General features: G+C 36.2%; 1 protein-coding gene across 5 annotated transcripts in view; it reads left to right on the top strand.

Moving 5' to 3' along the window:
- COL24A1 (collagen type XXIV alpha 1 chain) overlaps positions 1 to 22957 on the top strand; it is a 395660-nt gene that overhangs the window by 362925 nt on the left and 9778 nt on the right. For 4 of the 5 annotated variants that reach the window (XM_044238615.1, XM_044238616.1, XM_044238614.1 and 1 more), the window contains 4 exons: positions 3262 to 3297; positions 3401 to 3427; positions 16920 to 16985; positions 17602 to 17770. In XM_044238615.1, the coding sequence (XP_044094550.1) occupies positions 3262 to 3297; positions 3401 to 3427; positions 16920 to 16985; positions 17602 to 17770 (298 nt within the window). Of the gene's footprint in view, positions 1 to 3261; positions 3298 to 3400; positions 3428 to 16919; positions 16986 to 17601; positions 17771 to 22957 lie in introns of those variants that run through there. The other variant, XR_006383188.1, reaches the window with a different exon arrangement.

The following is a 22957-nucleotide window of genomic DNA, read 5'->3' as shown; positions in this document are numbered from 1 at the left end:
ATTCACATTAATTTTGTTTCCCTTTAGGAAAGTAACACAGACAATCATAGTTTTATTATAAACTGCTTCTATTATAAACTGCTTTAAATACTTTTTTCTATAGTATCTAGAGAAAGTTTCTCACTTTTTCTTATTGGTGAGCTAAAGGAATAGAAAAGAACTAATAAATGTTATATTGTTATAATATTTTGTTTTACTTGGCTAATTGCATCATTCTATGTAGTTGTTTTCTTAAAGTTGTTTTGCCCTGTCTTGTTTGGTTGCAAGTATTTCATTTGATCACATTTACAATGATCGGACTTGTTTTGGTTAACAAACTAAAAAGAAATCAATAAAGTCAGCATAGAATTAGCTTCTTCCTTTTATGATAAATTCCTCTTTCAAAGTCAAAGATATATGTTTTGTCCTGAACCACCAGTGAGATTTTGCAAAATATCAAAATATGCTAAGTGGCACCTGGGTGGCTCAGTGGGTCATGATCTCAGGGTTCTGGGATCGAGTCCCGCACCAGGCTCTCTGCTCAGCAGGGAGGCTGCTTCCTCCTCTCTCTCTCTGCCTGCCTCTATGCCTACTTGTGATCTCTCTCTGTCAAATAAATAAATAAAATCTTTAAAAAAAAATTTAAATATAACATATCTCCAATATAACATTTCTGTAATTTATCATGCAGCTTCTGAGGTACAGTTTCATACATTCTTTATTGTAAATTGTAATCATAAGTCATGCAAACCAAGAAATGTCCAGCAGGCATGGTACTGGAGTACTCTATCATTTTTAAGTTACTGTTGTTTGCTCTAGTTGTCACAGGATATTTAGAATCAATAGCTCCAAGCAATACTTAATATAAGTCAAGCATAACATCAACTTTATTCAAATCTAAATAACTGTGTTTTGTCATCTGAAGATAAATTGTGTTTTGTCATCTTTTAATCATAATCTGAATTTGACTCAATGTCGTCTTACCATTCAGTTGATCATCAAATAAGTGAAATTTCGAGCATTCTTTTTTAAGATTTTATTTATTTATTTGAGAGAAAGAGAGAGAGGGCACAAGCAGGAGGAGGGGCAGAGGGAAAAAGACGAGCAGACTCCCTGCTCAGCAGGGACCTGGATGGGGGGCTCAATCCTGAGACCCTGAGATCATGACCTGAGCCAAAGTCAGATGCTTAACTGAGTGAGCCACCCAGGTATCCCTTGAGCAGACATTCTTTCTCTCTTTCTCTCTTTTTTTTTTCACAAGCCACTTTATTTTTTTTAATTAACATATAATGTATTATTGGTTTCAGGGGTACAGGTTTGTGACTCATCACTCTTACACAATTCACAGTACTCACCATAGTACATACCCTCCCCGATGTCCATCACCCAGTTATCCCATCCCTCCTGCCCCCCTCCCCTCCAGCAACCCTCAATTTGTTTCCTGAGATTAGGAGTCTCTTATGGTTTGGCTTCCTCTCTGGTTTCATCTTGTTTCATTTTTCCCTCCCTTCCCCTATGATCCTCTGTCTTGTTTCCCAAATTCCTCATATCAGTGAGATCATATGATAGTTGTATTTGTCTGATTGACTTATTTTCTTAGCATAATACCCTCTCTTAATAGTGATTACTGTTGTTTCATTTTGAAAAATGTCAACATAACTTTTCACATTTTATTATATACATTTTAATTGTTCTAATTTCTAAATTAATACTAGTTAATTTTAATATTATGTATTCATTCAATACAATTTTCACACACCTGCTACAAAGTAGTCACTATCCTTGTTCCAGAAAGTGCAAAGGTGACTAAGACACTCTTAAGGGTTCCTAAGGATTTTCCACCATGTTATGTACTAGGGAATGCAGAAGTGGTTCCGTTGAGCAGGAGAGAGATGGTGGGGGAGGGGTGAGCAAGGTGGGTATAGAGTTTTAACTCTGAAAGAGGGACTAGAGTTAAACAGATAGAGAAGGTAAGGAAGAGCATTCCTGGTCAAGGAAATAGCACATGCAAGAGAAAGCATGTGTGATGAACTTTGAAGATTCAGAGATCCACAAGTAGTTGGTTATATATGGAGTGTAGGTGTGTTTGGGTGAATAAGCAGAGGTGAGGCCCAGATCTTGAAGAGGAGGCAGGGATGTACGTTGATTAAGAACATATACTTTTTTATCCAGTTGACTTCAGTTTTATCCTAGCTCTGTCCTGTATTTTCTGGTTGCCATTCTCTTAACTGAAATATAGCACACAACTTAGCATATAGTTCTCAGAAAATGAGCACATGACTAAGCATGTAGTAAGTTCTCAGTAAATAGTAGCTATTACTGTTAGGAAGTTTATAATTTCTAGACAATAAAGAGCCATTGCATAATATTAACTAAATAATGACCAGATTAGAGTTCCATTTTATAAATATAATTAACATAGTAGAGAGAATAAAGTCAGGACCTCAGATTAGGAGTACAAGCAACATGTGATGCCTTAGCTAGGGCTGCTACAACAAATTGCCATAGACTGGTGGCTTAAACAGCAAATATTATTTCTCTTAGTTCTAGAGGCTCTGAAGTCTAAGATCAAGATGTTGATAGGTTCAATGTCAAGTGAGGGTCTTCTTCCTGGTTTGCAGATAGCTGCCTTCTTGTTGTATCCTAATATGGTAAAGAGATCATTTCTCTAGGTCATTACCATTCATAAGGGCTCCACATGATCTGTTTACCTCCCAAAGACCCCACCTCCAAATGCCATCACATTGGAGATTGGGGCTTTAATATATTAATGGGGATGACACAAACATTCAGTCTATAGCACATGATTAACATTAAACTAAGTCACTGTGAAGATGGAGAAGTAGTATTTTGGAGAGATTTAGAGGTCAATTCAACAGTGTTGGGTAACCAAATTATAGGTGGATGTTGAAGGAAAAGGCGGTGTCTAAGAACACTAAAGTTTAATCTTTGCTGATAAGGTGGAGGGTAGGAATAACAAGAAAAACATACTTAGACAGTATTAACATTTTTAAATGTTGTATTTCTAATTGTTTGTTAAAATGAATAAATTCAGTTTCTAGTAATATCAATAAAACATGAAAGTAAATATTCAGCTTGTTCATGAATGTGTATGATAGCTGAGTACAAAGAGGGTATGACTTCAAAACAGTAAAACAACTTTGAATCTTATGACCTGCCTCACATGAAAGGCAATGATAGAGGTTGAATCTTAGTTGTCTTGTTTATATCAAACCAAAAGCGTAAGATACGTGTATTGTGCTTTGTCTCCATTTCTTCTAGGGTCCCCAAGGGCCACGAGGTCAACCAGGACCTCCAGTGAGTGTATTTACATTTATATCTGTTTACTGTTGATGCTTATATGCCTTGCCTGGTTTGAGATCTCTACTGAAAAATCCTTTTTTAATTTGTCATGTTATAGGGTCCACCTGGAGCACCAGGCCCAAGGGTAAGTTTTCTTGGTTTTGTTTATTTTATCTTAGTATAATATATTAAAGCTTTTTAAAGCTTCTTCTAACTCCCTGTTAAAAAGTGTTTCTCCTCCCTACCTCTGGCCTTTTTGCTAATCTGATATAGTCTTCCCAACTATAAAAACAAAATCTAAACCCCAGATTTGTTGTTTACAAAATAGGGATGGTCTCTTACTTTCTTGGGTGGATTTGAGTTTTGTTTTTGTTTTTTTTTTTTTTAAGATTTATTTATTTGAGAGAAAGAGTGGGTGTGGGAGCAGAGGAAGACAGAGAATCCCAAGCTGACTCCCCACTGAGCACAGAGCCTGACCCGGAGCTCAATTCCATGACCATGGGATCATGACCTGAGCTAAAATCAAGAGTTGGATGCTTAACTGACTGAGCCACCCAGGTGTCCCATGAGTTTTATGTAAGATGTAAAGCACACAGCACAGTGCCTGGCATTAGTGCTCAATAAAATACTAACTCCTTCCATTTTTCCCTACTTCAAGTTCTGGCTCTCCTTTTTAAAATGTTCTTTTTCTACCAACCAGTAATCTACTTCTTAGGCTTTATATGAATTCTTCTCAGTTACTGGTGGCTATAGAAGCCCTCAGACTTCTGTACTTGCTTGTTACCTATGACAACCCAGAGCTCTCTACCCCTATCTTTGAAGCAATGCTTCTGTTGCCTCTTTATCAACTGTTATCTCCCAGACTCTAAAGTTCCAAGTTTGGTTTCCCACATGCTGTGCATTTACTCTCCTACTCAGTAATCTGTTTGTCTTCCTGCTTCCTCGAAGAGTTCTCCTCCATCCCCAACCTTCACCGATGCCCATTCCTACGGCAACCTGGTCAAATACAGTGATCCTTGTTCAGATTTCCTGCCAAAAAAGGTCCACCTACGTTATCCCAAACAATGCCTAGTCCTGTGCTTTCTAGCCTTACTTATCAGAGAGCACATGCTGCTCTGATGTCGTTTGGATCTTTTGACAGTTCTAGTTGGCGGATCACTGTGGTCTATTCTGAACAGGCCAGGAACTCTTCATTTCTCTCAGCTTTTTATCAGGGCAAAGAATAACTTTCAAGAAAGATGCTATAGTAAGATTATCTCCTTGGAAACAGGAGATTCATTCTCCATGATTTTTTAAAAATTACTCCCCATTTCTGGCCATCTGACTGGGGACTGAAACCTTCCCTGGCATGAACATCAATAGGAATGTCTTTCTTTCTTTTCTTTTCTTTTTTTAAGATTTTTTTAAAAAATTTTTTAATTTATTTTCAGCGTAACAATATTCATCGTTTTTGCACCACACCCAGTGCTCCATGTAATCCATGCCCTCTCCACTACCCACCACCTGGTTCCCCCAACCTCCCACACCCTGCCCCTTCAAAACCCTCAGATTTTATTTATTTATTTGACAGACAGTAGGCATAGAGGAAGGGAAGCAGGCTCCCTGCTAAGCAGAGAGCCTGATGCAGGGTTTGTCCCAGGACCCTGGGATCATGATCATGACCTGAGCTGAAGGCAGAGGCTTTAACCCATTGAGCCACCCAGGTGCCCCAGAAATGCCTTTCTTTAATCTTAAATTATTCTCTACTGTGGTCTTCCTCGCCACCCCTGGCTCTCCACAAAGCGTGGATTACAAGTACCTTCATCAGTTTTTCTTCTCATTTTATAATGACTTTGATGTAAGTCCTAAAAGACCACTGACAAATTAGAGATGTTTAGTGAAATTTTTCACATTGAAATACCAAACTTTGTGGCACCATAGCCCTGTCTCACTTGGAAAATATTTGTATGTGTTCCTATACAGCCAAAATGAAGTAACGTGAGAGATTTTTGCCCTGAACAAAATATGGATAAGAATATATTCTGGGGCGTCTGAGTGACTCAGTGGGATAAGCCTCTACCTTCAGCTCGGGTCATGATCTCAGGGTCCTGGGATGGAGCCCCACATTGGGCTATCTGCTCAGCAGGGAGCCTGTTTCCCTCACGCTCTCTGCCTGCTGCTCTGCCTACTTGTGATCTCTCTCTGTGTGTCAAATGAATGAATAAAATCTTTAAATAAAAAAAAAGAATATATACTTTGAGGTATTATTAGGAGGATTAAATAAGAAAATGTATGTGCTTGTCACATTGTAGATAAATTTAATAAATTTTAGTTTCTTTATTTCCTTCTTTTCTTTTGTCTTCCTTCTTGGTCAGTATGAAAGCTGGTTCCTTATAATATCTTTCTGGGATTTGCACAGTCTATTGTAGGAAGTGGCAATGTAACCCTGAGAAGAAGACTTCTAGAGCAGAAGTCTAAAAGTCAGTGAAAAAATATCTATATGTTTTTCCTAAGGTCAACTTATGGTTATACCTTCTTTGAAATTCTTCTTAATTCCTTCTCATCACACTGCAAGGTAGAACTGATCACTTCCCCTTCATATTGGTAATTATTTTCATGCCAGTATCTTTCCATTATGCAATTATAAACTCTATAAAGGTGGAAACTATTTTTTTAAATTTCTCTTCCATTTAAGCCATTAGTAAGTGTCTGTTGAGTGAATGAGTAAATGAGTCCAAAAAGCAAGTTGCATCTCTTGGAAAATTTCAGTGGGAATCCTCCAAGATAAAATATTTCACTTGGAGGGAAATAATGTCTAGAATGGAATAGGATCATAGGATCATAGAATTAGAGAAACACATTCTTTTAGTAATTTATTTAGCAATTATTTGAGACTGACTTGTGACTGGTTAGTTAGTGATTCCTTAGACCAGTTTATTGAGTTGGTTTTTTTTTTTTTTAAAAAAGCATTTGACAAAATACAGCATCTTTTCCTGATTAAAACTCTCCAAACTATAGGGATCGAGGGAACATATCTCAATATCATAAAAGCCATCTATGATAAGCCCACAGCAAATATTATTCTTAATGGGGAAAAACAGAGCTTTTCCCTTAAGATCAGGAACACAACAAGGATGCCCACCCTCACCGTTATTGTTCAACATAGTGCTAGAAGTCCTAGCTTCAGCAGTCAGAAAACAAAGAGAAATAAAAGGCATTCAAACTGGCAAAGAAGAAGTCAAACTCTTTCTCTTCAAAGATGACATGATACTTCATGTAGAAAACCCAAAAGATTCCACTCCCAAGTTAGTAGAACTCATACAGCAATTCAGCAAGTTGGCAGGATATGAAATCAATGCACAGAAATCAGTTGCATTTCTATACACGAACAATGTAACTAAACAAAGAGAAATTAAGGAATCAGTTCCATTTACAACAGCTCCAAAAGCCATACGATACATAGGAATAAACCTAGTCAAAGAAGTAAAGGATCTATGCTCTAGAAATTAAAGAATACTTATGAAAGGAATTGAGGAAGAGACAAAGAGATGGAAAAACATTCTGTACTCATGGATTGGAACAGTTTAGTGAGTCTTATTCAGAATTCTTTTGAAATGAAATGAAATAGAATAGAAAAAATATGGGAAGTGACTGCTTGATGGGTACAAGGTTTCTTTTAGAGGTGATGGAAATGTTCCAACATTAAGTAGTGGTAATGGCTACACAACATAGTGAATTACTAAAAGCAACTGAATTGTATGCTTTAAAAATAGTTTAAATGGTAGATTTTATGTTATGTGAGTTTTATCTCAATAAAAAAGGCAAAAAAAATTAAACAAAATTCATATATCAGTCCTAGTAAGAGTAAATATGGTTTTATAAAACTATTCAGTTCCATGTATGTATTGTTGTGTGAATCTTATCATGAAGTAAAAATATATTTCTTGCTATGGGTCAAGATAAGTTTAACAACCTCAAATCCAGTTTAACTCCCTTTTTTTTTTTAAAGACCTATGGAAGTAAAGATGTACCCAAGTTTCTAAAAAAGAATAGCTCAAAAGTATTTCAGGAAAAGGAATATATATTGATGGTGTTTTTGAGTTTGAGGTTATTATCACAGCAATGGCCAGACTTCAGTGCACATGGTAGAATATTTAGAAACTAAAAAATCTTCAACAGGATGCTAAAGTTAACCAGAAATGCTTGGTGGGGAGGAGGGAAGAACAAGAGGAATATGTGTGTTGGTGTGGGGGGTGGAAACAGTAATCATTTAAAATAATTAAATGAGATAAGGAGTATTCCACTGATTTCCTCCAGTTAGTGGGTCAGCTGTGAAACCTGGATTGGTGAATAAGAGGCTGCAGCTGCTGGGATGGCCTGGTTCCCTAGGATAAGAATTTACTTCCACTGTGGAGTGGGGCATGACCTGAAATCAGTTCTTAGCCCATAAAGTTTACCCTATCCAGTGATCTTTTTTTTTTTTTAAGATTTTATTTATTTATTGGACAGACAAATATCAAAAGTAGGCAGAGAGGCAGGCAGAGAGAGAGGAGGAAGCAGGATCCTCGCAGAGCAGAGAGCCCGATGTGGGGCTCTATTCCAGGACCCTGGGATATTGACCTGAGCTGAAGGCAGAGGCTTAACCCACTGAGCCACCCAGTGGCTCACTTAAGATCCAGTTAAGATCCAGTGATCTTAAGACTTCAAAAACCTTTTGAAAATTATACTGCTCCTCAAAATACTAGAGTGCTCAGACTAACTCTAGATTTTATTCAAATAAGTTGGGAGAGAATTACGAAGATTTCATTGCCCCAAGGTATAATGAATTCTAGTTCCTCTCAGTGCCAACAACCTGATTACTTCTTATTCTCTATATTCTATCTTATGTGCATATTTTTATAAACTTTAAGTGATTTTCATGTGAGAACATGTTCTCTCTAACAAGAGTACATGGAGGGAGCTTCTGCTTTTACATTCCTTCACTGCAACTAATGAGAGTTTTACACTCAGATGTGGGCACTTAGATGTTGCTGAATGACTTCCCCCAGCAAATCCTCTTAATAGTCTCTCTGAGCCTGTCCAGGGGAAGACTATCCTTGAGAAAACATTGAATGCCTACTATGTGCCAGGCATGACCTAGGCATGACCTAGGCTTTGGGACTTCATTGGGAATTATACAAATATATGTATAGCCAAGAAAATTTATGAGTGACCAATTGTTACATTTCTTTCTAATGCTTATTGGGTGGGGGAGCCTTTTTCATTGAGCTGACATTTAAAATTGCTGGTACCTTACTATGCGTTAAGTAACATACTCTACACTATTAATCTGCTAAAAGTCATTGTATTCTTCACTGCCACCCATTCACAGAAAATTTAAAAAAATAGTCATTTTACTTAAGAATATTCATCTAAGACCTCTGTTGATGGGTGTTAAAGTTGTTTCTCATCTTTAACTATTACACACAGTACCAATGCCCAGTCCCTTTGCTTATCCTTTTTGCAGAATATTCATAGGACTAATTCCCAGCAGTGGGATAGTTAAGTGTAAGGGATAATGAACATATTTACTTATTTATTATTGTTACTAATTTTGGTAAAATATACATAAATTTATCATTTTAACCATTTTAAGCATCCAGTTCAGTGGCATTAAGTATCTTCACGTGTTGTGCAACCATCTCCACCATCCATACCCAGAACTTTTTTGTTCTTTCAAAACTGAAGCTCTGTGCCCATTAAACAGTAATTTCTCATCCCTCCCTTCCCCAGTACCTGGCAACTACCATTCCACTTTCTGTCTCTATTAATTTGACTACTCCAGGAACATCATGTATGTGACAGTCATACAATATTTGTCCTTTTATGACTGGCTTATTTTACTTAGCATAGTGTCTTCAAGATTCATACGCATTGTAGCATATGTTAGAATTTCTTTCCTTGTTAAGGCTGAATAATATTCCATTGTATTTATATATACCACATCTGATATATCTAAGTGGACATTTGAGTTGCTTCCATTTTTTTGATATTGTGAATAATGCTGCTATGAATGTAGGTGTATAGATATCTGTTTGAGTCTTTCCTTTCAGTTCATTTTGGTACATACCCAGAAATGGCATTGCTGGAGCATATAGTGAGTCTATGTTTTATTTTCTGAGGCACTGCTATACTGTTTTTTATAGTAGCTGCACACTTACACATTCCCACCATCACTGCACAGGGTTCCAATTTCTCCACATCCCTGTCAACACTTTTTATATTCTAGTTTGTTTGTTTGCTTGTTTGTTTGTTTTTTATAGCACCCATCCTAATGAGAGTGAAGTGGTATCTACTTGTGGTTTTAATTTGCATTTCCTTAATGATTAGTGAGGTTGAACATCTTTTCATGTGTTCATTGAGTTATATAGCTTCTCTGGGAAAATGTCTATTCAAGTCCTTTGTCCATTTTTGAATTGCGTTGCTTGTTTGTTGTTCTTAGATTGTAGGAGTTCATTATATATTGTGGATCGTAATCCCTTATCCAATATATGACATAAATATTTCCTCCCATTCCATGGGTTGCCTTTTCACTCTGTCAGTTGTGTCCTTTGCACAGTTTTTAGTTCTGATATAGTCAAATTTGTCTGTATTTTCTTGCCTTGCTTTTACTATCATATCCAAGAAACCATTACCAAAGCCAATCTAATGAAGTTTTTCCACTATTTTTATCTAAGAGGTTTATAGGTTTAGTCCTTATATTTAAGTCTGTGATTTATTTGAGTTTATTTTGGTGTATAATGTGAGGTAAGTGTCTACATTTGTTTTTTACCATGTGGATATCAGATTTTCCGGCCTTCAATTCTGTTCTTTTTCAGAATTATTTTGGCTATTTGGAATCTATATTCTCCTTTATATTTGTCTTTATAGCTATGTGCTTTTTATTTCTTCATCTGGTTTCAAGTTTCTACCTAATAGACATTAATTTCAGTTTAAAGGATTCCCTTTATTATCTTTCTTTTTTTTTAATTTAATTTAATTTTTTCAGTGTTCCAGGATTCATTGTTAATGCCCCACACACAGTGCTCCATGCAGTACATGCCCTTCTTAATATCCACCACCAGGCTCACCCATCCCCCAACTCCCCTCCCCTCCAAAACTCTCAGCTTGTTTCTCAGAGTCCACATTTTCTCATGCTTTGTCTCCCCTCCAATTTTCCCCAATTCGCTTTTCCTTTCTTTCTCCTAATGTCCTCCCTGGTACTCCTTATGCTTCACAAGTAAGTGAAACCATATGATAATTGACTTTCTCTGCTTGACTTATTTCACTCAGCATAATCTCCTCCAGTCCCATCCATGTTGATAAAAAAGTTGGGTATTCATCCTTTCTGATGGAGGTGTAATATTCCATTGTGTATATGGACCACATCTTCTTAATCCATTCGTCTATGTAGGGCATCTTGGCTCTTATGTACCTCAGTGTTCATAGCAGCAAAGGCCGCAATCGTCAAACTATGTAAAGAGCCAGGATTCCCTTTTTTATCTTTCTAGGGAAGGTTTGCTAATGATAAATTCTCTTAGTTTTTGTTTATCTAGGAATGTCTTAATTTTTCCTTCATTTTCAAAGGATAGTTTTGTTGGATGTAGAATTCTTGGTTGACAGTCTTTTACTTTCAGCACTCTGTGTCATCCTACTGCCTTCTTGCCTTTATGATTTTTTATGGAAATTTAGCTGTCAATCTCATTGAAGATCTCTTGGGTCTAATGAGTCTTCTCTCTTTCTGCTCTCAAGATTCTCTGTTTTCCTTTGCTTTCAACAGTTTGATTATGATGTGTCTGGGGAGTTCACTGAGCTTCTTGGATTTGTAGGTTAATGTTTCTCATCAAATGTTCAGCTATTCCTTTTTTTTTAAATTGAGGTATAATTGATAACATTGTATTAGTTTCAGGTGGTTTAAGTTCTTTCCATTTCTTGTCTATTGTAAATAATGCTGCAGTGAATATAGGAATCATATATGTCTTCAAATTAGCATTTTTGTATTCTTCAGATACATACCCAGAATTGGATTAGCTGGGTCATTTAGTAATTCTATTAATTTTTTGAGGAATCTCTATGTTGTTTTTCACAATGGCTGTACCAATTTACATTTCCAACAACACTGTAAAAGAGCATCCTTTTCTCTACATCTTCTCCAACACTTGTTATTTCTTCTTTTGATAATAGCCATTCTAACAGTTTGAAGTAATAGCTCATTGTGGTTTTGATTTGCATTTCCCTGATGAGTAGTGATGTTAAGCACCTTTTCATAAACCTGTTGGCCATTTGTATGTCTTCTTTGGAAAAAATGTCAATTCAGATCTTCTGCCCAATTTTTAATTGTTTTGTTCTATTTTTTGTTTTTGCCATTGAGTTGTATGAATTCTCTATATATTTTGGATATTAACCCCTTTCCAGATTATATGATTTGCAAATATTTTCTCCCGTTCAGTAGGTTGCCTTTTCATTTTGCTGATTGTTTCTTTTGCTGTGCAGAACTTCTCAGTTTGATGTAGTCTCACTTGTTTATATTGGCATTCATTACCTTTGCTTTTATTGTCAAATCCAAAAAGAAATTATCACCAAAACTGATATTGAGAAGCTTACCACCTGTGTTTTCTTCAAGTCTTTATCCATTTTGAGTTAAAGTTTGCGTATGGGTAAGGTAGTGGTCCAGTTTCATCCTATTGCATGCAGCTGTCCTGTTTTCCCAGTACCATTTATTGAAGAGACTGTCCCTTCTGCATTGTGTATTTTTGGCTCCTGTGTTGTAAATCAATTGGTCACATATGCATGGATTTATTTCTGGATTCTCTATTCTGTTCCATTGGTCTTTGTGCAGCTTTAATGCCAATACCATACTGTTTTGATTACTACAGATTTTAGTAAGTTTGAAATTAGGGAGCCTGATACCTCCACCTCTTCTTTCTCAAGATTGCTTCGGCTAGCCAAGGTCGTCTGTGATTCCATGAAAATTTTAGAATTGTTTGTTCAATTTCTGTGAAAAGTGCCATTAGAATTTTGATAAGGGATTGCATGACTCTGTTGATTATGTTGAGTAGTATGGACATTTTAACAATATTAATTCTTTTAATCCAAGCATGGAATATCTTTCCTTTTATTTGTATCTTCTTGTTTAGTTTCTTTCATCACTGTCTTACAGCCATTATTTCGTGAAATGTTCTTTCTGCCCCCTTTTCTTTCTTCTCCATTTCTGAGATTCTCATTATGTGTGTGTTAGTATTCTTGTTGGTGTTCCTTAAGTTTCAGAGCCTCTGTTCATTTTTTTCATCTTTTGTCGTTATACTCTTCTGACTTGAAAATCTCAATATACCTGTCTTCAGGTTCATTGATTCTTCTATTACTGAAATCTACTGTTGAGCCTTTCTAGTAAATTTTCATTTCATTATTTGTACCTTCCAACTGCAGAATTTCTATTTGGTTCTTTTCCATAATTTCTATTTTTTTTTCAATTGATATTCTTTATTTGTGAGAGGTCTTTTTTCATATTTTCCTTTAGTTCTATAGAAGTAGTTTCCTTTAGTTTTTTGAACATATCTAAAATAACTAATAAACATCTTTGTCTACTAAATACAACATTTGGGCTCCCTCAGGAGCAGTTTCTGTCTATTGACTGCATTTTTTCTTGTTTATGGTTCATACTTGAATGTTTATTTGCATGTCTTTGTTGTGGTGGTTGAAAATTGTACATTGTAAATAATGTAATATGGCATTTCTAGAAATAAAATAGGTTTATTTTTGTTGCTCTTTGTTTAGTGACTTTTCTGAATAATAAAGTCTGTATTCTTCAACATGTGTGACCATTAAAGTCTACTCAACTACCTTAGTGGCCAACTAACAATTGGAATGAGATTTCCTTAAATGGCAGAATGAGTAAATCTCCCAGTTTTTCCCAAATGTCTCTGTGTATGTTGGAGCACCCCTTCATTGCTCAGCCAATTGAACACTACAACTTAGCTTTAACTTCCTGATTTCAGAGACTGAAAGCCAGAGGAGAGATCTTAGGGCCTTCTACATATACTCTAAGCATGTGTTGAACCCTACATATGCACATGGACTTCTAGATTTCCAGAAATATGTCAAAGCTTTTCAGAGTCTCTGTGGACATCTTATTCCCTACCTTTTTCTTGTAAGCTTTTTGTTAGCTTATTATTTGCCCAACTGTTTTCCAGTGCTCCAGACAGCCACAAAGTTAATTCCCTCTAAATGTTTTTGAAAAATGCTCCCAGGGAAAAGGTGATTTGTATTGGATGAGCTGTGAGTCAGATAAAATAAAGACAGCTTTGCAAGTAGTGTCTTCCAGGGAACCACCAGACAAGTCAGATAATGATAATTCACTGGAAATGACTCTGAAGCAACTCCGACTCCATTCTGTTCCCCCTGTGGCTGTGACTTATTTTTCCTGTAATTATGTGCTGTTGTTTTTTTAGCTACTACAGAACTGAAAAAGAGGACATGGGGAAAATAGGAAGAAAGAAAGGAAGACATGGGAGTAGGGCAAACTAAATTACACGAAGCTCACTGCCCTTCACAAGATTCAGCTATTTTTCTTAAATAAATGCTCCTCACATTGCTGCAAGCATTTTGTTAATTTCCATAATCCTGAAAAACTTCATCCTGACATTTTTTCCAGTTTTCTCATTGCTTTTATAGGAGAGAAAATTCTGGGAGGTTATTACTTCACTGTTTTTTCTGTCTCCTAAATACTCCAGTGTTGAGTATATAGCTTTTTAATAATCTGTGTGATGATATAGAAGAACACTTCTGCTGCATACTGAAGTATAGTGTTTAACTCAAATAAAAGCATTTGTGCAATTGTTAGAAACTGAACTAGCTGCTCTTTTCATAGAACACCATATTTATGTGACAGACTAACAGTGTTATACAGACATGAGTATTTGGCAGATATTTCCTTAAACCTGAATTAAGTGAACCTGTCATGTCAACAAAACTACTGACAGAAGTTGATCCCAATGATAAGTCTTAAACTTTCAAGCAAAAATAAAAAATTGGGAAAACTTGTATCTACAACTCTGTTCGATAGCTGTGCAGTACTTATATTTTTCTCATATGATTGGCGATGATGTTAACAAATATAATTGTATGATATTAATAATGAAATGTGCCCATATTTTAGAAGAGCTGCATAACTCCATAAATCAATATTTTTTAGATAAGCAATGCATGTTTTTAACAAAACCATGGATGCATAGAAGATACTTCCACAGTTTAAGATAGACCAATAGATTTTAATATAAAAAGCACAAAAAGATCATAGATTTAATTTCACATTTCACATTTCAACTAACCCTGAAGAAACTATCATTTATCAAGTTTTTCTATGAAAGAAGAATATCCACGATTATCTGAAAAGGCTACTAAAAGAATCCTATTTCTTCTCAGGGTGGTGGAATATGCCACCTTGTGTATCTGCTAGTTCCTCTCCCTTGTCTTCTACCCCTCCCCCTATTCGCCAGGGCATGCTCTCTCTCAAATAATAAAAAATAAAATCTTTTCAAAAAATAAAATAAAATAATTCTATTTCCAACTGCGTATCTCTTTAAGGCCAGATTTTCTTCACACATTTCAACTAAAATAACATATCATAACAGACTGAATACTGAAAGAAATACGACAGTTTAGCTATCTTCTATCAATCCAGACATTAAAGATACATACAAATGTGTAAAACAGTGCCATTCTTCTCACACTTTTTTGTTTTTGGAAAATACAGTTATTTTTCATTAAAATATTTATATTAACATATGGTTTATTTTAAAGCAGTTAGCACAAATAGTTTTAAAATTTGTGTTTCAGGGCACCTGGGTGGCTCAGTGGGTTAAAGCCTCTGCCTTCGGCTCAGGTCATGATCCCAAGGTCCTGGGATGGAGCCCTGCATCGGCTCTCCCCTCAGTGGGGAGCCTGCTTCCTCCTCTCTCTCTATGTCTGCCTCTCTGCCTACTTGTGATCTCTCTTTGTGCCAAATAAATAAATAAAATCTTTAAAAATAAAATAAAATTTGTGTTTGAATTTCTACTGTGATAAAAACCAAAACTTATAACTCACCTGAATAAAAGTTCTTTAAGGCCCTTAATAATATTTAAAAGGGCAAAAAGGTCTTGAACTGAAAAGTTTGAGAATTGTTTACGATAGTTTTTCTAAGATCAAAGTCTTAATCACAAACCAACTGGAAAATATAAAGGTGACTACTATTCAGTATTTAATTTAGTTGCCCATGTTTAGTGCCAATATTTTTATGTGACCCATGCCCCAAATCTACTCATCCACGCAGGCATGATGGTCGGAATTCTTCTGCACAGAACCAGAAAGGCTGATCCTTTCTGTTTTGTGAATAGACCACACTTCTCCATCTGATAGCTTTTGTGCAAGGCTATTACTCTGCCTGGAAAGCTCTCGCACCCAGTCTTCACAATTCTTATTTAGTCTTCAGATCTCAAATCAAATGTCACTATCTCAGAAAAGACTGCCCTGACCTATTCCTTCCAAAACTCTTCTCCAGATTTCACTAAAACCCCCTAGTCTCTTTAATGAGTCCAAGCACATTTTTTCTTTCATTAACACATATCACAATTTGTTAATTATGTAGTTTTAGGATTTGATTAGTGCCTTTGTCTCCCTTAAACTTCAGCTTCACAAGGACAGTTTTCTTTGAGCTTACTGTTTTGTCCTCAATATGTATCACAGTTTTTGGCAGTATATATATACAGAATGATTCAATTATTTTCCAATATGAAAACCACATGTTGAAGCAAGGAAGAGTGCATTTTACTGATTGTCCCATCATTTTAAATAGTTTTTCAAATTACAAGTCATGAGTTAGGAGAGATCTGTTGAAAACAGTTTTTATTGTATGGCCCTCCAAATAAAAAGATATCTTAGCAACACAATTATTCTGAAAGAAATTAGATTGCTTGATCTGTTGACACAGATGCCATTTCACAGAACTTTCTCCCAACTCATGCTTCTTAGTTTCCAAGCTTTTTAAAAAATAAAATACAAAAAAGACCTTTACTAATGGTTATGGTGAGGCTGTCTCTAAAAATATCTTTTATTAAATACAGGAGGAGAATGGATTCATGCTGTATTATTTCTTTTGGGACTAATGGTGCATTTTCCAACTTCAGAAATTGTTTTTAAGACCGCAAAAGTATCAGATTAAACGAATGTGGTGACTACCTCAGGACAGTAGTATTTTATTATATTTTCCTTCCAAGAATGTAACTGTTATAAATTACTACAGTTATTTATTCTTCACTTTACAATTTATTAACTGAGGGGGTCATATTTCATTCTTCTGCCATTTGAGTAACTTTTGTGTGTGTTTTTATGTAGCAGTGACAAATAGTTTTTCATTTGAGGGCTCTAGACTTTGGTCCCATTTTAATTAGGAGACTTTTGAGATTTGGATGAAGGCAGCATATTGTCCTTTCAGCTATCCAGGCAAAATTTGCAAGATCTGTCTAACCGTAAGAGTTACAAACCACCTTCAGATAATAAGTCTAGTATACTTTAATAGCACTGCTTTCAGAATTTACAGCCCTTACTGTAGAGTACTCAGTGTTGATGTTACTGCTAATCTCAAATGGTTTTGTTTTACACAGAAACAAATGGATATCAATGCTGCTATTCAAGCCTTGATTGAATCACATACTGCCCTACAGATGGAGGTAATATATCTGGCTTTATTTACATTGGCACTCTCAATATACAAATTAAACAGAAAGTTTTTTCTGAGTCCAAAATGTGGCTTTATCTCAGAGATTGTACTTAAAACAGATTGAACAAGTAGGCATTTTTTAATAAACAGAAATATATGCATGGGATGTTTTTAAGGAAACCATTTAAAACAAAAATGTAATACATTTAAGGAATTTTTTAATAAGGAATTAGATACTGTAGGAGAAAATAGTTAAATGAAACATAGCCAACTCTTAAAATAGGATCTATCATTGTTACTCATTTTTCTCATTTAAACTCTATTCAGTGTATAATTTTCTTTAAAACATTATACTATACCAGGCATAGTAATTGTTTAGCTTTATGTTAGCTTGCAAACTAGGCCATTAGAATAAATTTAATCTCTTATTTAGGGTCAAGATTAATAAAATATACACATATGCCTGTATTTACATATAAACCGTTCTTTACACCCCTCTTCCAACTCATTGCATACAACAGGATACATTTTTCTTCTGCCTTGATCCATGTTGATCATAAGGGTTACATACTGGTGATGGCTTCCCTATGCTTTTTTGCTGATTGATTCCTTTGATGACTTGGCAGAGCTACCAGAATACCGAAGTGACTTTAACTGACTACAGTGCAGAGATATTCAAAACGCTGAACTACCTTAGCAATTTACTGCACAGCATCAAGAACCCTCTTGGCACACGAGATAACCCAGCACGAATCTGTAAAGATTTGCTTAACTGTGAACACAAAGTATCAGATGGTAAGTTCTTGGCTTTTTTTTTTTTTTTCTAACTCTGATGTCCGATTTCATCATTTCAGTGCATTTGAGATTTAGAGTGTATTCATTTAGAATCATAATCATTTTGATAAAACCCTTGTAGAAGGCATTTTAGTGTTTTCAAAAAACAAATACTCTTAGAGGGACATAATTCTGAAGTCAGAGTATCCTTTTCTGAGGGCTCATTAACAATGTCTTCTACACAGCCTTATTGATCCCCAATGTTTCCTACTCCACAATAACTATATTACTTGCTTACCCTTTGTGCTTAGAACATATCATACTCATCTTAAAAATTAAAATAGGAAGGACTGACCTTTGGGGTAAACTGGAGTACATGTCAGATCTACCAGAAGTGGTAACATGAAAAAAAATATATGGTAGAACCCCTGCCACCACACCTCCTGAATTTATGGTTTTTACACAAAATGGAAATTCAATGCATCATTGTAGAGTCACTGAGTAGGAAGATGGTTTGGTATTCTTGGAGTTTTTTTTGTCCCTACACAGATAGCCCAAAATCCTTAACCAGAGGTGCAAAAATGAATTTAGAGTAGAAGCATCAAGGAAAAGTTTTAAAGCAAGTAGAACAGCTATAATTATCTAATGATAAGTAAAGGAACCCTGTCTGCTACACTACATCATTTAATTTTAATTTCTATTGGGTCTGAGGTCAGCTGCACATTCAATATTAGTAGTTACTGTTTTTTGCTAAAAATTCTATTCCCAACAGAGTAACATATATGCTGATTTGGGGGAAAAAATCATGTTATATCCTTCTGTAGGGTGAATAGTAGTCCGTATTTTCTTTAACTTACATACATATATACCACATAACACACACACACACTCTCATACATTCTTGCCTAAGAACACATACTTCTACTAGAAGTGCAAAGAAAATATTTATATTAATAAAATGCTTAACTTCTATAGATATTTCTTGCTCTAGATTACCACAAAAACTAAACTAATATTTATAGTTACAGTTGGCTGTAGTAATTCTAAGTTTGATTCTTTCCCATATTTGAAGGCATAAAACTTTGATTCTATAGAATTGAAAGGAACAAAGACATTTTAAGACATACAAATGACTGAAATCTAATTCAAGGTCTGCCTTTCTTGTAAGAAAAATAGCTACGTGGTATGGATTGCAAGGTATCAGAAAGGTTTTAACGTCCAAAAGTATTTTCATCACTAGGAGATGGGAAATGTTATAGAAAAACACAGAACAGCAGGGAAGGGGGATACGAGTAGAGTGAGGGTAATTTTAAATATAGCAGTTAGATAAGGCATGTCTGAGAACATGGCATTTGAGAAATGTCAAAAGAGGGGAAGAGGACAAGCAAACAGGAAAGAGCTTTCAGGGCAGAAAAAAACAACAAACGCCCTGGGAGTGAGTGTCTTTAGTGTGTTCTAGGAGTCGCAAGAAGGCCAGTGTGACTAGAAGAGAGTGCATAAGCACAAAGTGGTAGAAAATGAAGCCAGAAAGATACCCAAAACACAGATTATATAGGATCTTCTGAACTACACAGAAGACTCCAGCTTTTGTTCTGAATAAGGTGGGAAGCCATTAGAAGCTTTTCAGGCAAAGAAATTATATGATTCGACTTAGATTTTTAAGATATTACTCTGGCTAATATATTACAAATAATAATGGAGACAAGAGTAAAAGAAGCCACTGAGAAGGCCACTGAAAAAATCCAGGTAAGAGATGATGATGGGTTGAACTAGAGTTGGTAGCAGAGAAAGTGATAAGAAATGAGCAAGTCTTTGGCTATATTTTAAAGTACCTATTCTCCTGAAGCTGTTTCAAAAAATTGAAGCAGAAGGAAAACTTCCAGACTCTTTATGAAGCCAGCATTACCCTGATTCCCAAACCAGACAAAGACCCCACCAAAAATGAGAATTTCAGACCAATATCCCTGATGAATATGGTTGCTAAGTTTCTCAACAAGATCCTAGCAAATAGGATCCAAAAGCTCATTAAAAAGATTATCCACCATGACCAGGTGGGATTCATCCCTGGGTTTCAAGGATGGTTCAACATTCGCAAATCAATGTGATAGAACAAATCAGTAAGAGAAGAGAGAAGAACCACATGGTCCTCTCAACTGATGCAGAAAAAGCATTTGAAAAAATCCAGTATCCATTCCTGATTAAAACGCTTCAAAGTATAGGGATAGAGGGAGCATTCTTGAACTTTATAAAATCTATCTATGAAAAACTCACAGCAAATATCATTCTCAATGGGAAAAAGCTCACAGCCTTCCCGTTGAGATCAGGAACATGACAAGGATGCCCACTCTCACCACTCATGTTCAACATAGTATTAGAAGTCCTAGCAACAGAAATCAGACAACAAAGAGAAATAAAAGTATCCAAATTGGCAATGAAGAAGTCAAACTCTCTCTCTTCGCAGATGACATGATACTTTATATGGAAAACCCAAAAGACTCTACCCCCAAACTAGTAGAACTCATACAGCAATTCACATTACCCTAATCACAGAGGTAAGGATCTGTACTCGAGGAACTACAGAACACTCATGAAAGAAATAGAAGAAGACACAAAAAGATGGAAGACCATTCCATGCTCATGAATTGGAAGAAGAAACATTGTTAAAATGTTTATACTGCAAAGAGCCAGCAGTTTTTTATGATAATCGGATATAGGTTAAGAGAGAAATAGATGGATAGATGATGACTAACAAGGATTTTGACTAACAAATGGAAGTGTGAGTTCCTGTACAGAGATGGAGAAGCAAGTTTTAGAGAAAAGATCAGGAGTTCAGTTTCAGATACAATTCATTTGAGATGACTGTTAAGTATCAAGTAAGAATGTCCAGGAGGTAGGAGGCTGTTAAAGAGAGAGATCCTGGGTAGAGGAAAGAATTATGAATTCACTTGCATATAAATAGCATCCAATGCCTTATGACTGCTTAAGACTCCCTAAAGAGTAGGTGGAGAAAGAAAAGTAAAGAAGTCTAAACATCATGTCTTAGGGCTCTTCAATGTTTCAAGATCAGGGAAATGAGGAGGAACTAGCAAAGAAAGCTAAGAAGAAGCTATACCTGATAAGAAGAAAACTAGATGCATGTGGAGTGAAGAAAATATTTGCCTGAGGAGGAAGGGTTCGATGGGGTCCTTTTTGGATAAAAGTTAAGACTTAGAGAAGCTACTGGATTTAGTAGCATTAAGTTTTATGATGACCTTCACAAGAGCAGTTTAGGAGAATGGTAATGGGGACACCTGGGTGGCTCAGTAGGTTAGAGCCTCTGTCTTCAGCTCAGGTCATGATCCCAAGTCCTGGGATGGAGTCCTGCATTTGGCTCTCTGCTCAGCAGGGAGCCTGCTACCCCCACCCCCGCCTGCCTCACTGCCTACTTATGATCTGTCTGCCAAATAAATAAATAAAATCTTAAAAATAAAAAAGAAGTATGGTAGTGGTTAAAACTTTATCAGATTTTAAAAGAAAATTGTAGAGCCAGAGGGTGTCTACTTCCAGTGATGAAGCAGGTAATTCAAGTTGCCTGGCTAAATTGTTTTTTAAGTTACAAGCATCAAATAGGTAACAGAATACTGAGAACACTTCAAGCCAACATTTGAAAGAAGACAGTGGAGAGATGAACACACTTAGAGCTGCTCTTGCCCTACGTGTGTTCACAAACTAAATACGGCTTTTGGTGGCTTTATGGGGCTAAGAGTCAAAAGTTAGCATCTGTGGTCCACTGAGTGTGGGGATTTAGGCTTTCAAAGGGCTCCATTCTAAGAGCAAACATAAACTGGAAGAAAAGAGACATTCATATAGATTGTAGCCTAGCTTCACATCATGAAGATAGCTCAGAATCTAAAGCTTTGAACTTGGACTAAGATGGTTCCAGATGGATAGAACCCCCACCCCATTCCGATAGAAACAAAAGTCTTCTATAAAATATACCATCATCCTAGGGCTCAAATTAGTTCTACAAATCATTTCTCAAGCACAGTGCCCAGCACACAATCAATGGTAATGAGGCATACTGGTTAATAAAACACCACACATGAGAACTGATAGAAACAGCAAACAGAATTAGATTTAAAAGAAAAGTAAGAAAGGAAGAATTTGAAACTGAAGGTACAATAGACAAGGTAAGCTCTATATAGGAGCACAGCATATTCACAATAGTAACAAGGAAGGCAGAATATATGGGTGCAAGTTCAAATAGGTAAATGGATGTAATAGTGGGAAGTTATAGAAGTTCCTTTCAGATGGCTTTGGATGTCTCAGTGAAATTGAAAGGTTATTGGTCAAGAATAAAATGAAGGAATAGGTATAATAAAGTTGAGAGAAGAAGAAAAGGTTTTAAATAATCAACTGGGAGAGTGACAGAGGGAAACATAGTGTCATTTTCTGGAAGCCTTACAAACATTTGAATTTAAAGTAAGTCCAATCAGCATAGTTGAATTTTCCTTCAGCTACATTTAGCTGTATAAATTCAGGCATAGATCAGGCACAAAATTGGACTTCTATAAGGTTAGGACTTTATAAGACAAGTACATTGAAGTGAGGCAGGGCAGGGATATTAAGGAAGTCTTCAAAGAAGTAATTATAGTAAAGGACTCAGGGTTTTTACTTGGGTAGGAAGGGAATTGAGCATATGATCCACATATGATGAGGGATGATGAAAAAAGTGGTAGTATCAATGGATATTGGGTCCTGATGGGAAGGAAGAGTTTTTTAGATAGACTCAGGACACCAGGGTGAATGAGCTTAAAAGAGAAGGGGTGAGATTATGACATAACTCTAGTTGTAGGTGATAGATAAAAAAGGCCAGGATATGGCCTGGGAAGTGAGTGGGGCAGTCAGGAGAGCAGGGGAAGGATATGAGAACTTTGGCAGAAGAGTTCAGGGAACTGAGAGGCCAGGGTATGGGAAGTGCTAGCCATGAGAATTTAAAATCATCAAGAATTGGCTAATCCATAGATTTTCTGAAAGTCATAGGCATCCAGTGCTAAAATCTTCAAAGAAAGTGGATGACTGGGGCACCTGGGTGGCTCAGTAGGTTAAGCCTCTGCCTTTGGCTCAGGTCATAGTGTCAGGGTCCTGGGATCGAGCCCCACATCAGGCTCTCTGCTCAGGGAGCCTGCTTCTCCCTCTCTCTCTGCCTGCCTCTCTGCCTACTGTGAT

Source organism: Neovison vison, chromosome 2 (genome assembly GCF_020171115.1).
Source record: "Neovison vison isolate M4711 chromosome 2, ASM_NN_V1, whole genome shotgun sequence".
Classification (NCBI taxonomy): domain Eukaryota; kingdom Metazoa; phylum Chordata; class Mammalia; order Carnivora; family Mustelidae; genus Neogale; species Neogale vison.
This window is presented reverse-complemented; position numbering and strand designations above follow the sequence as displayed.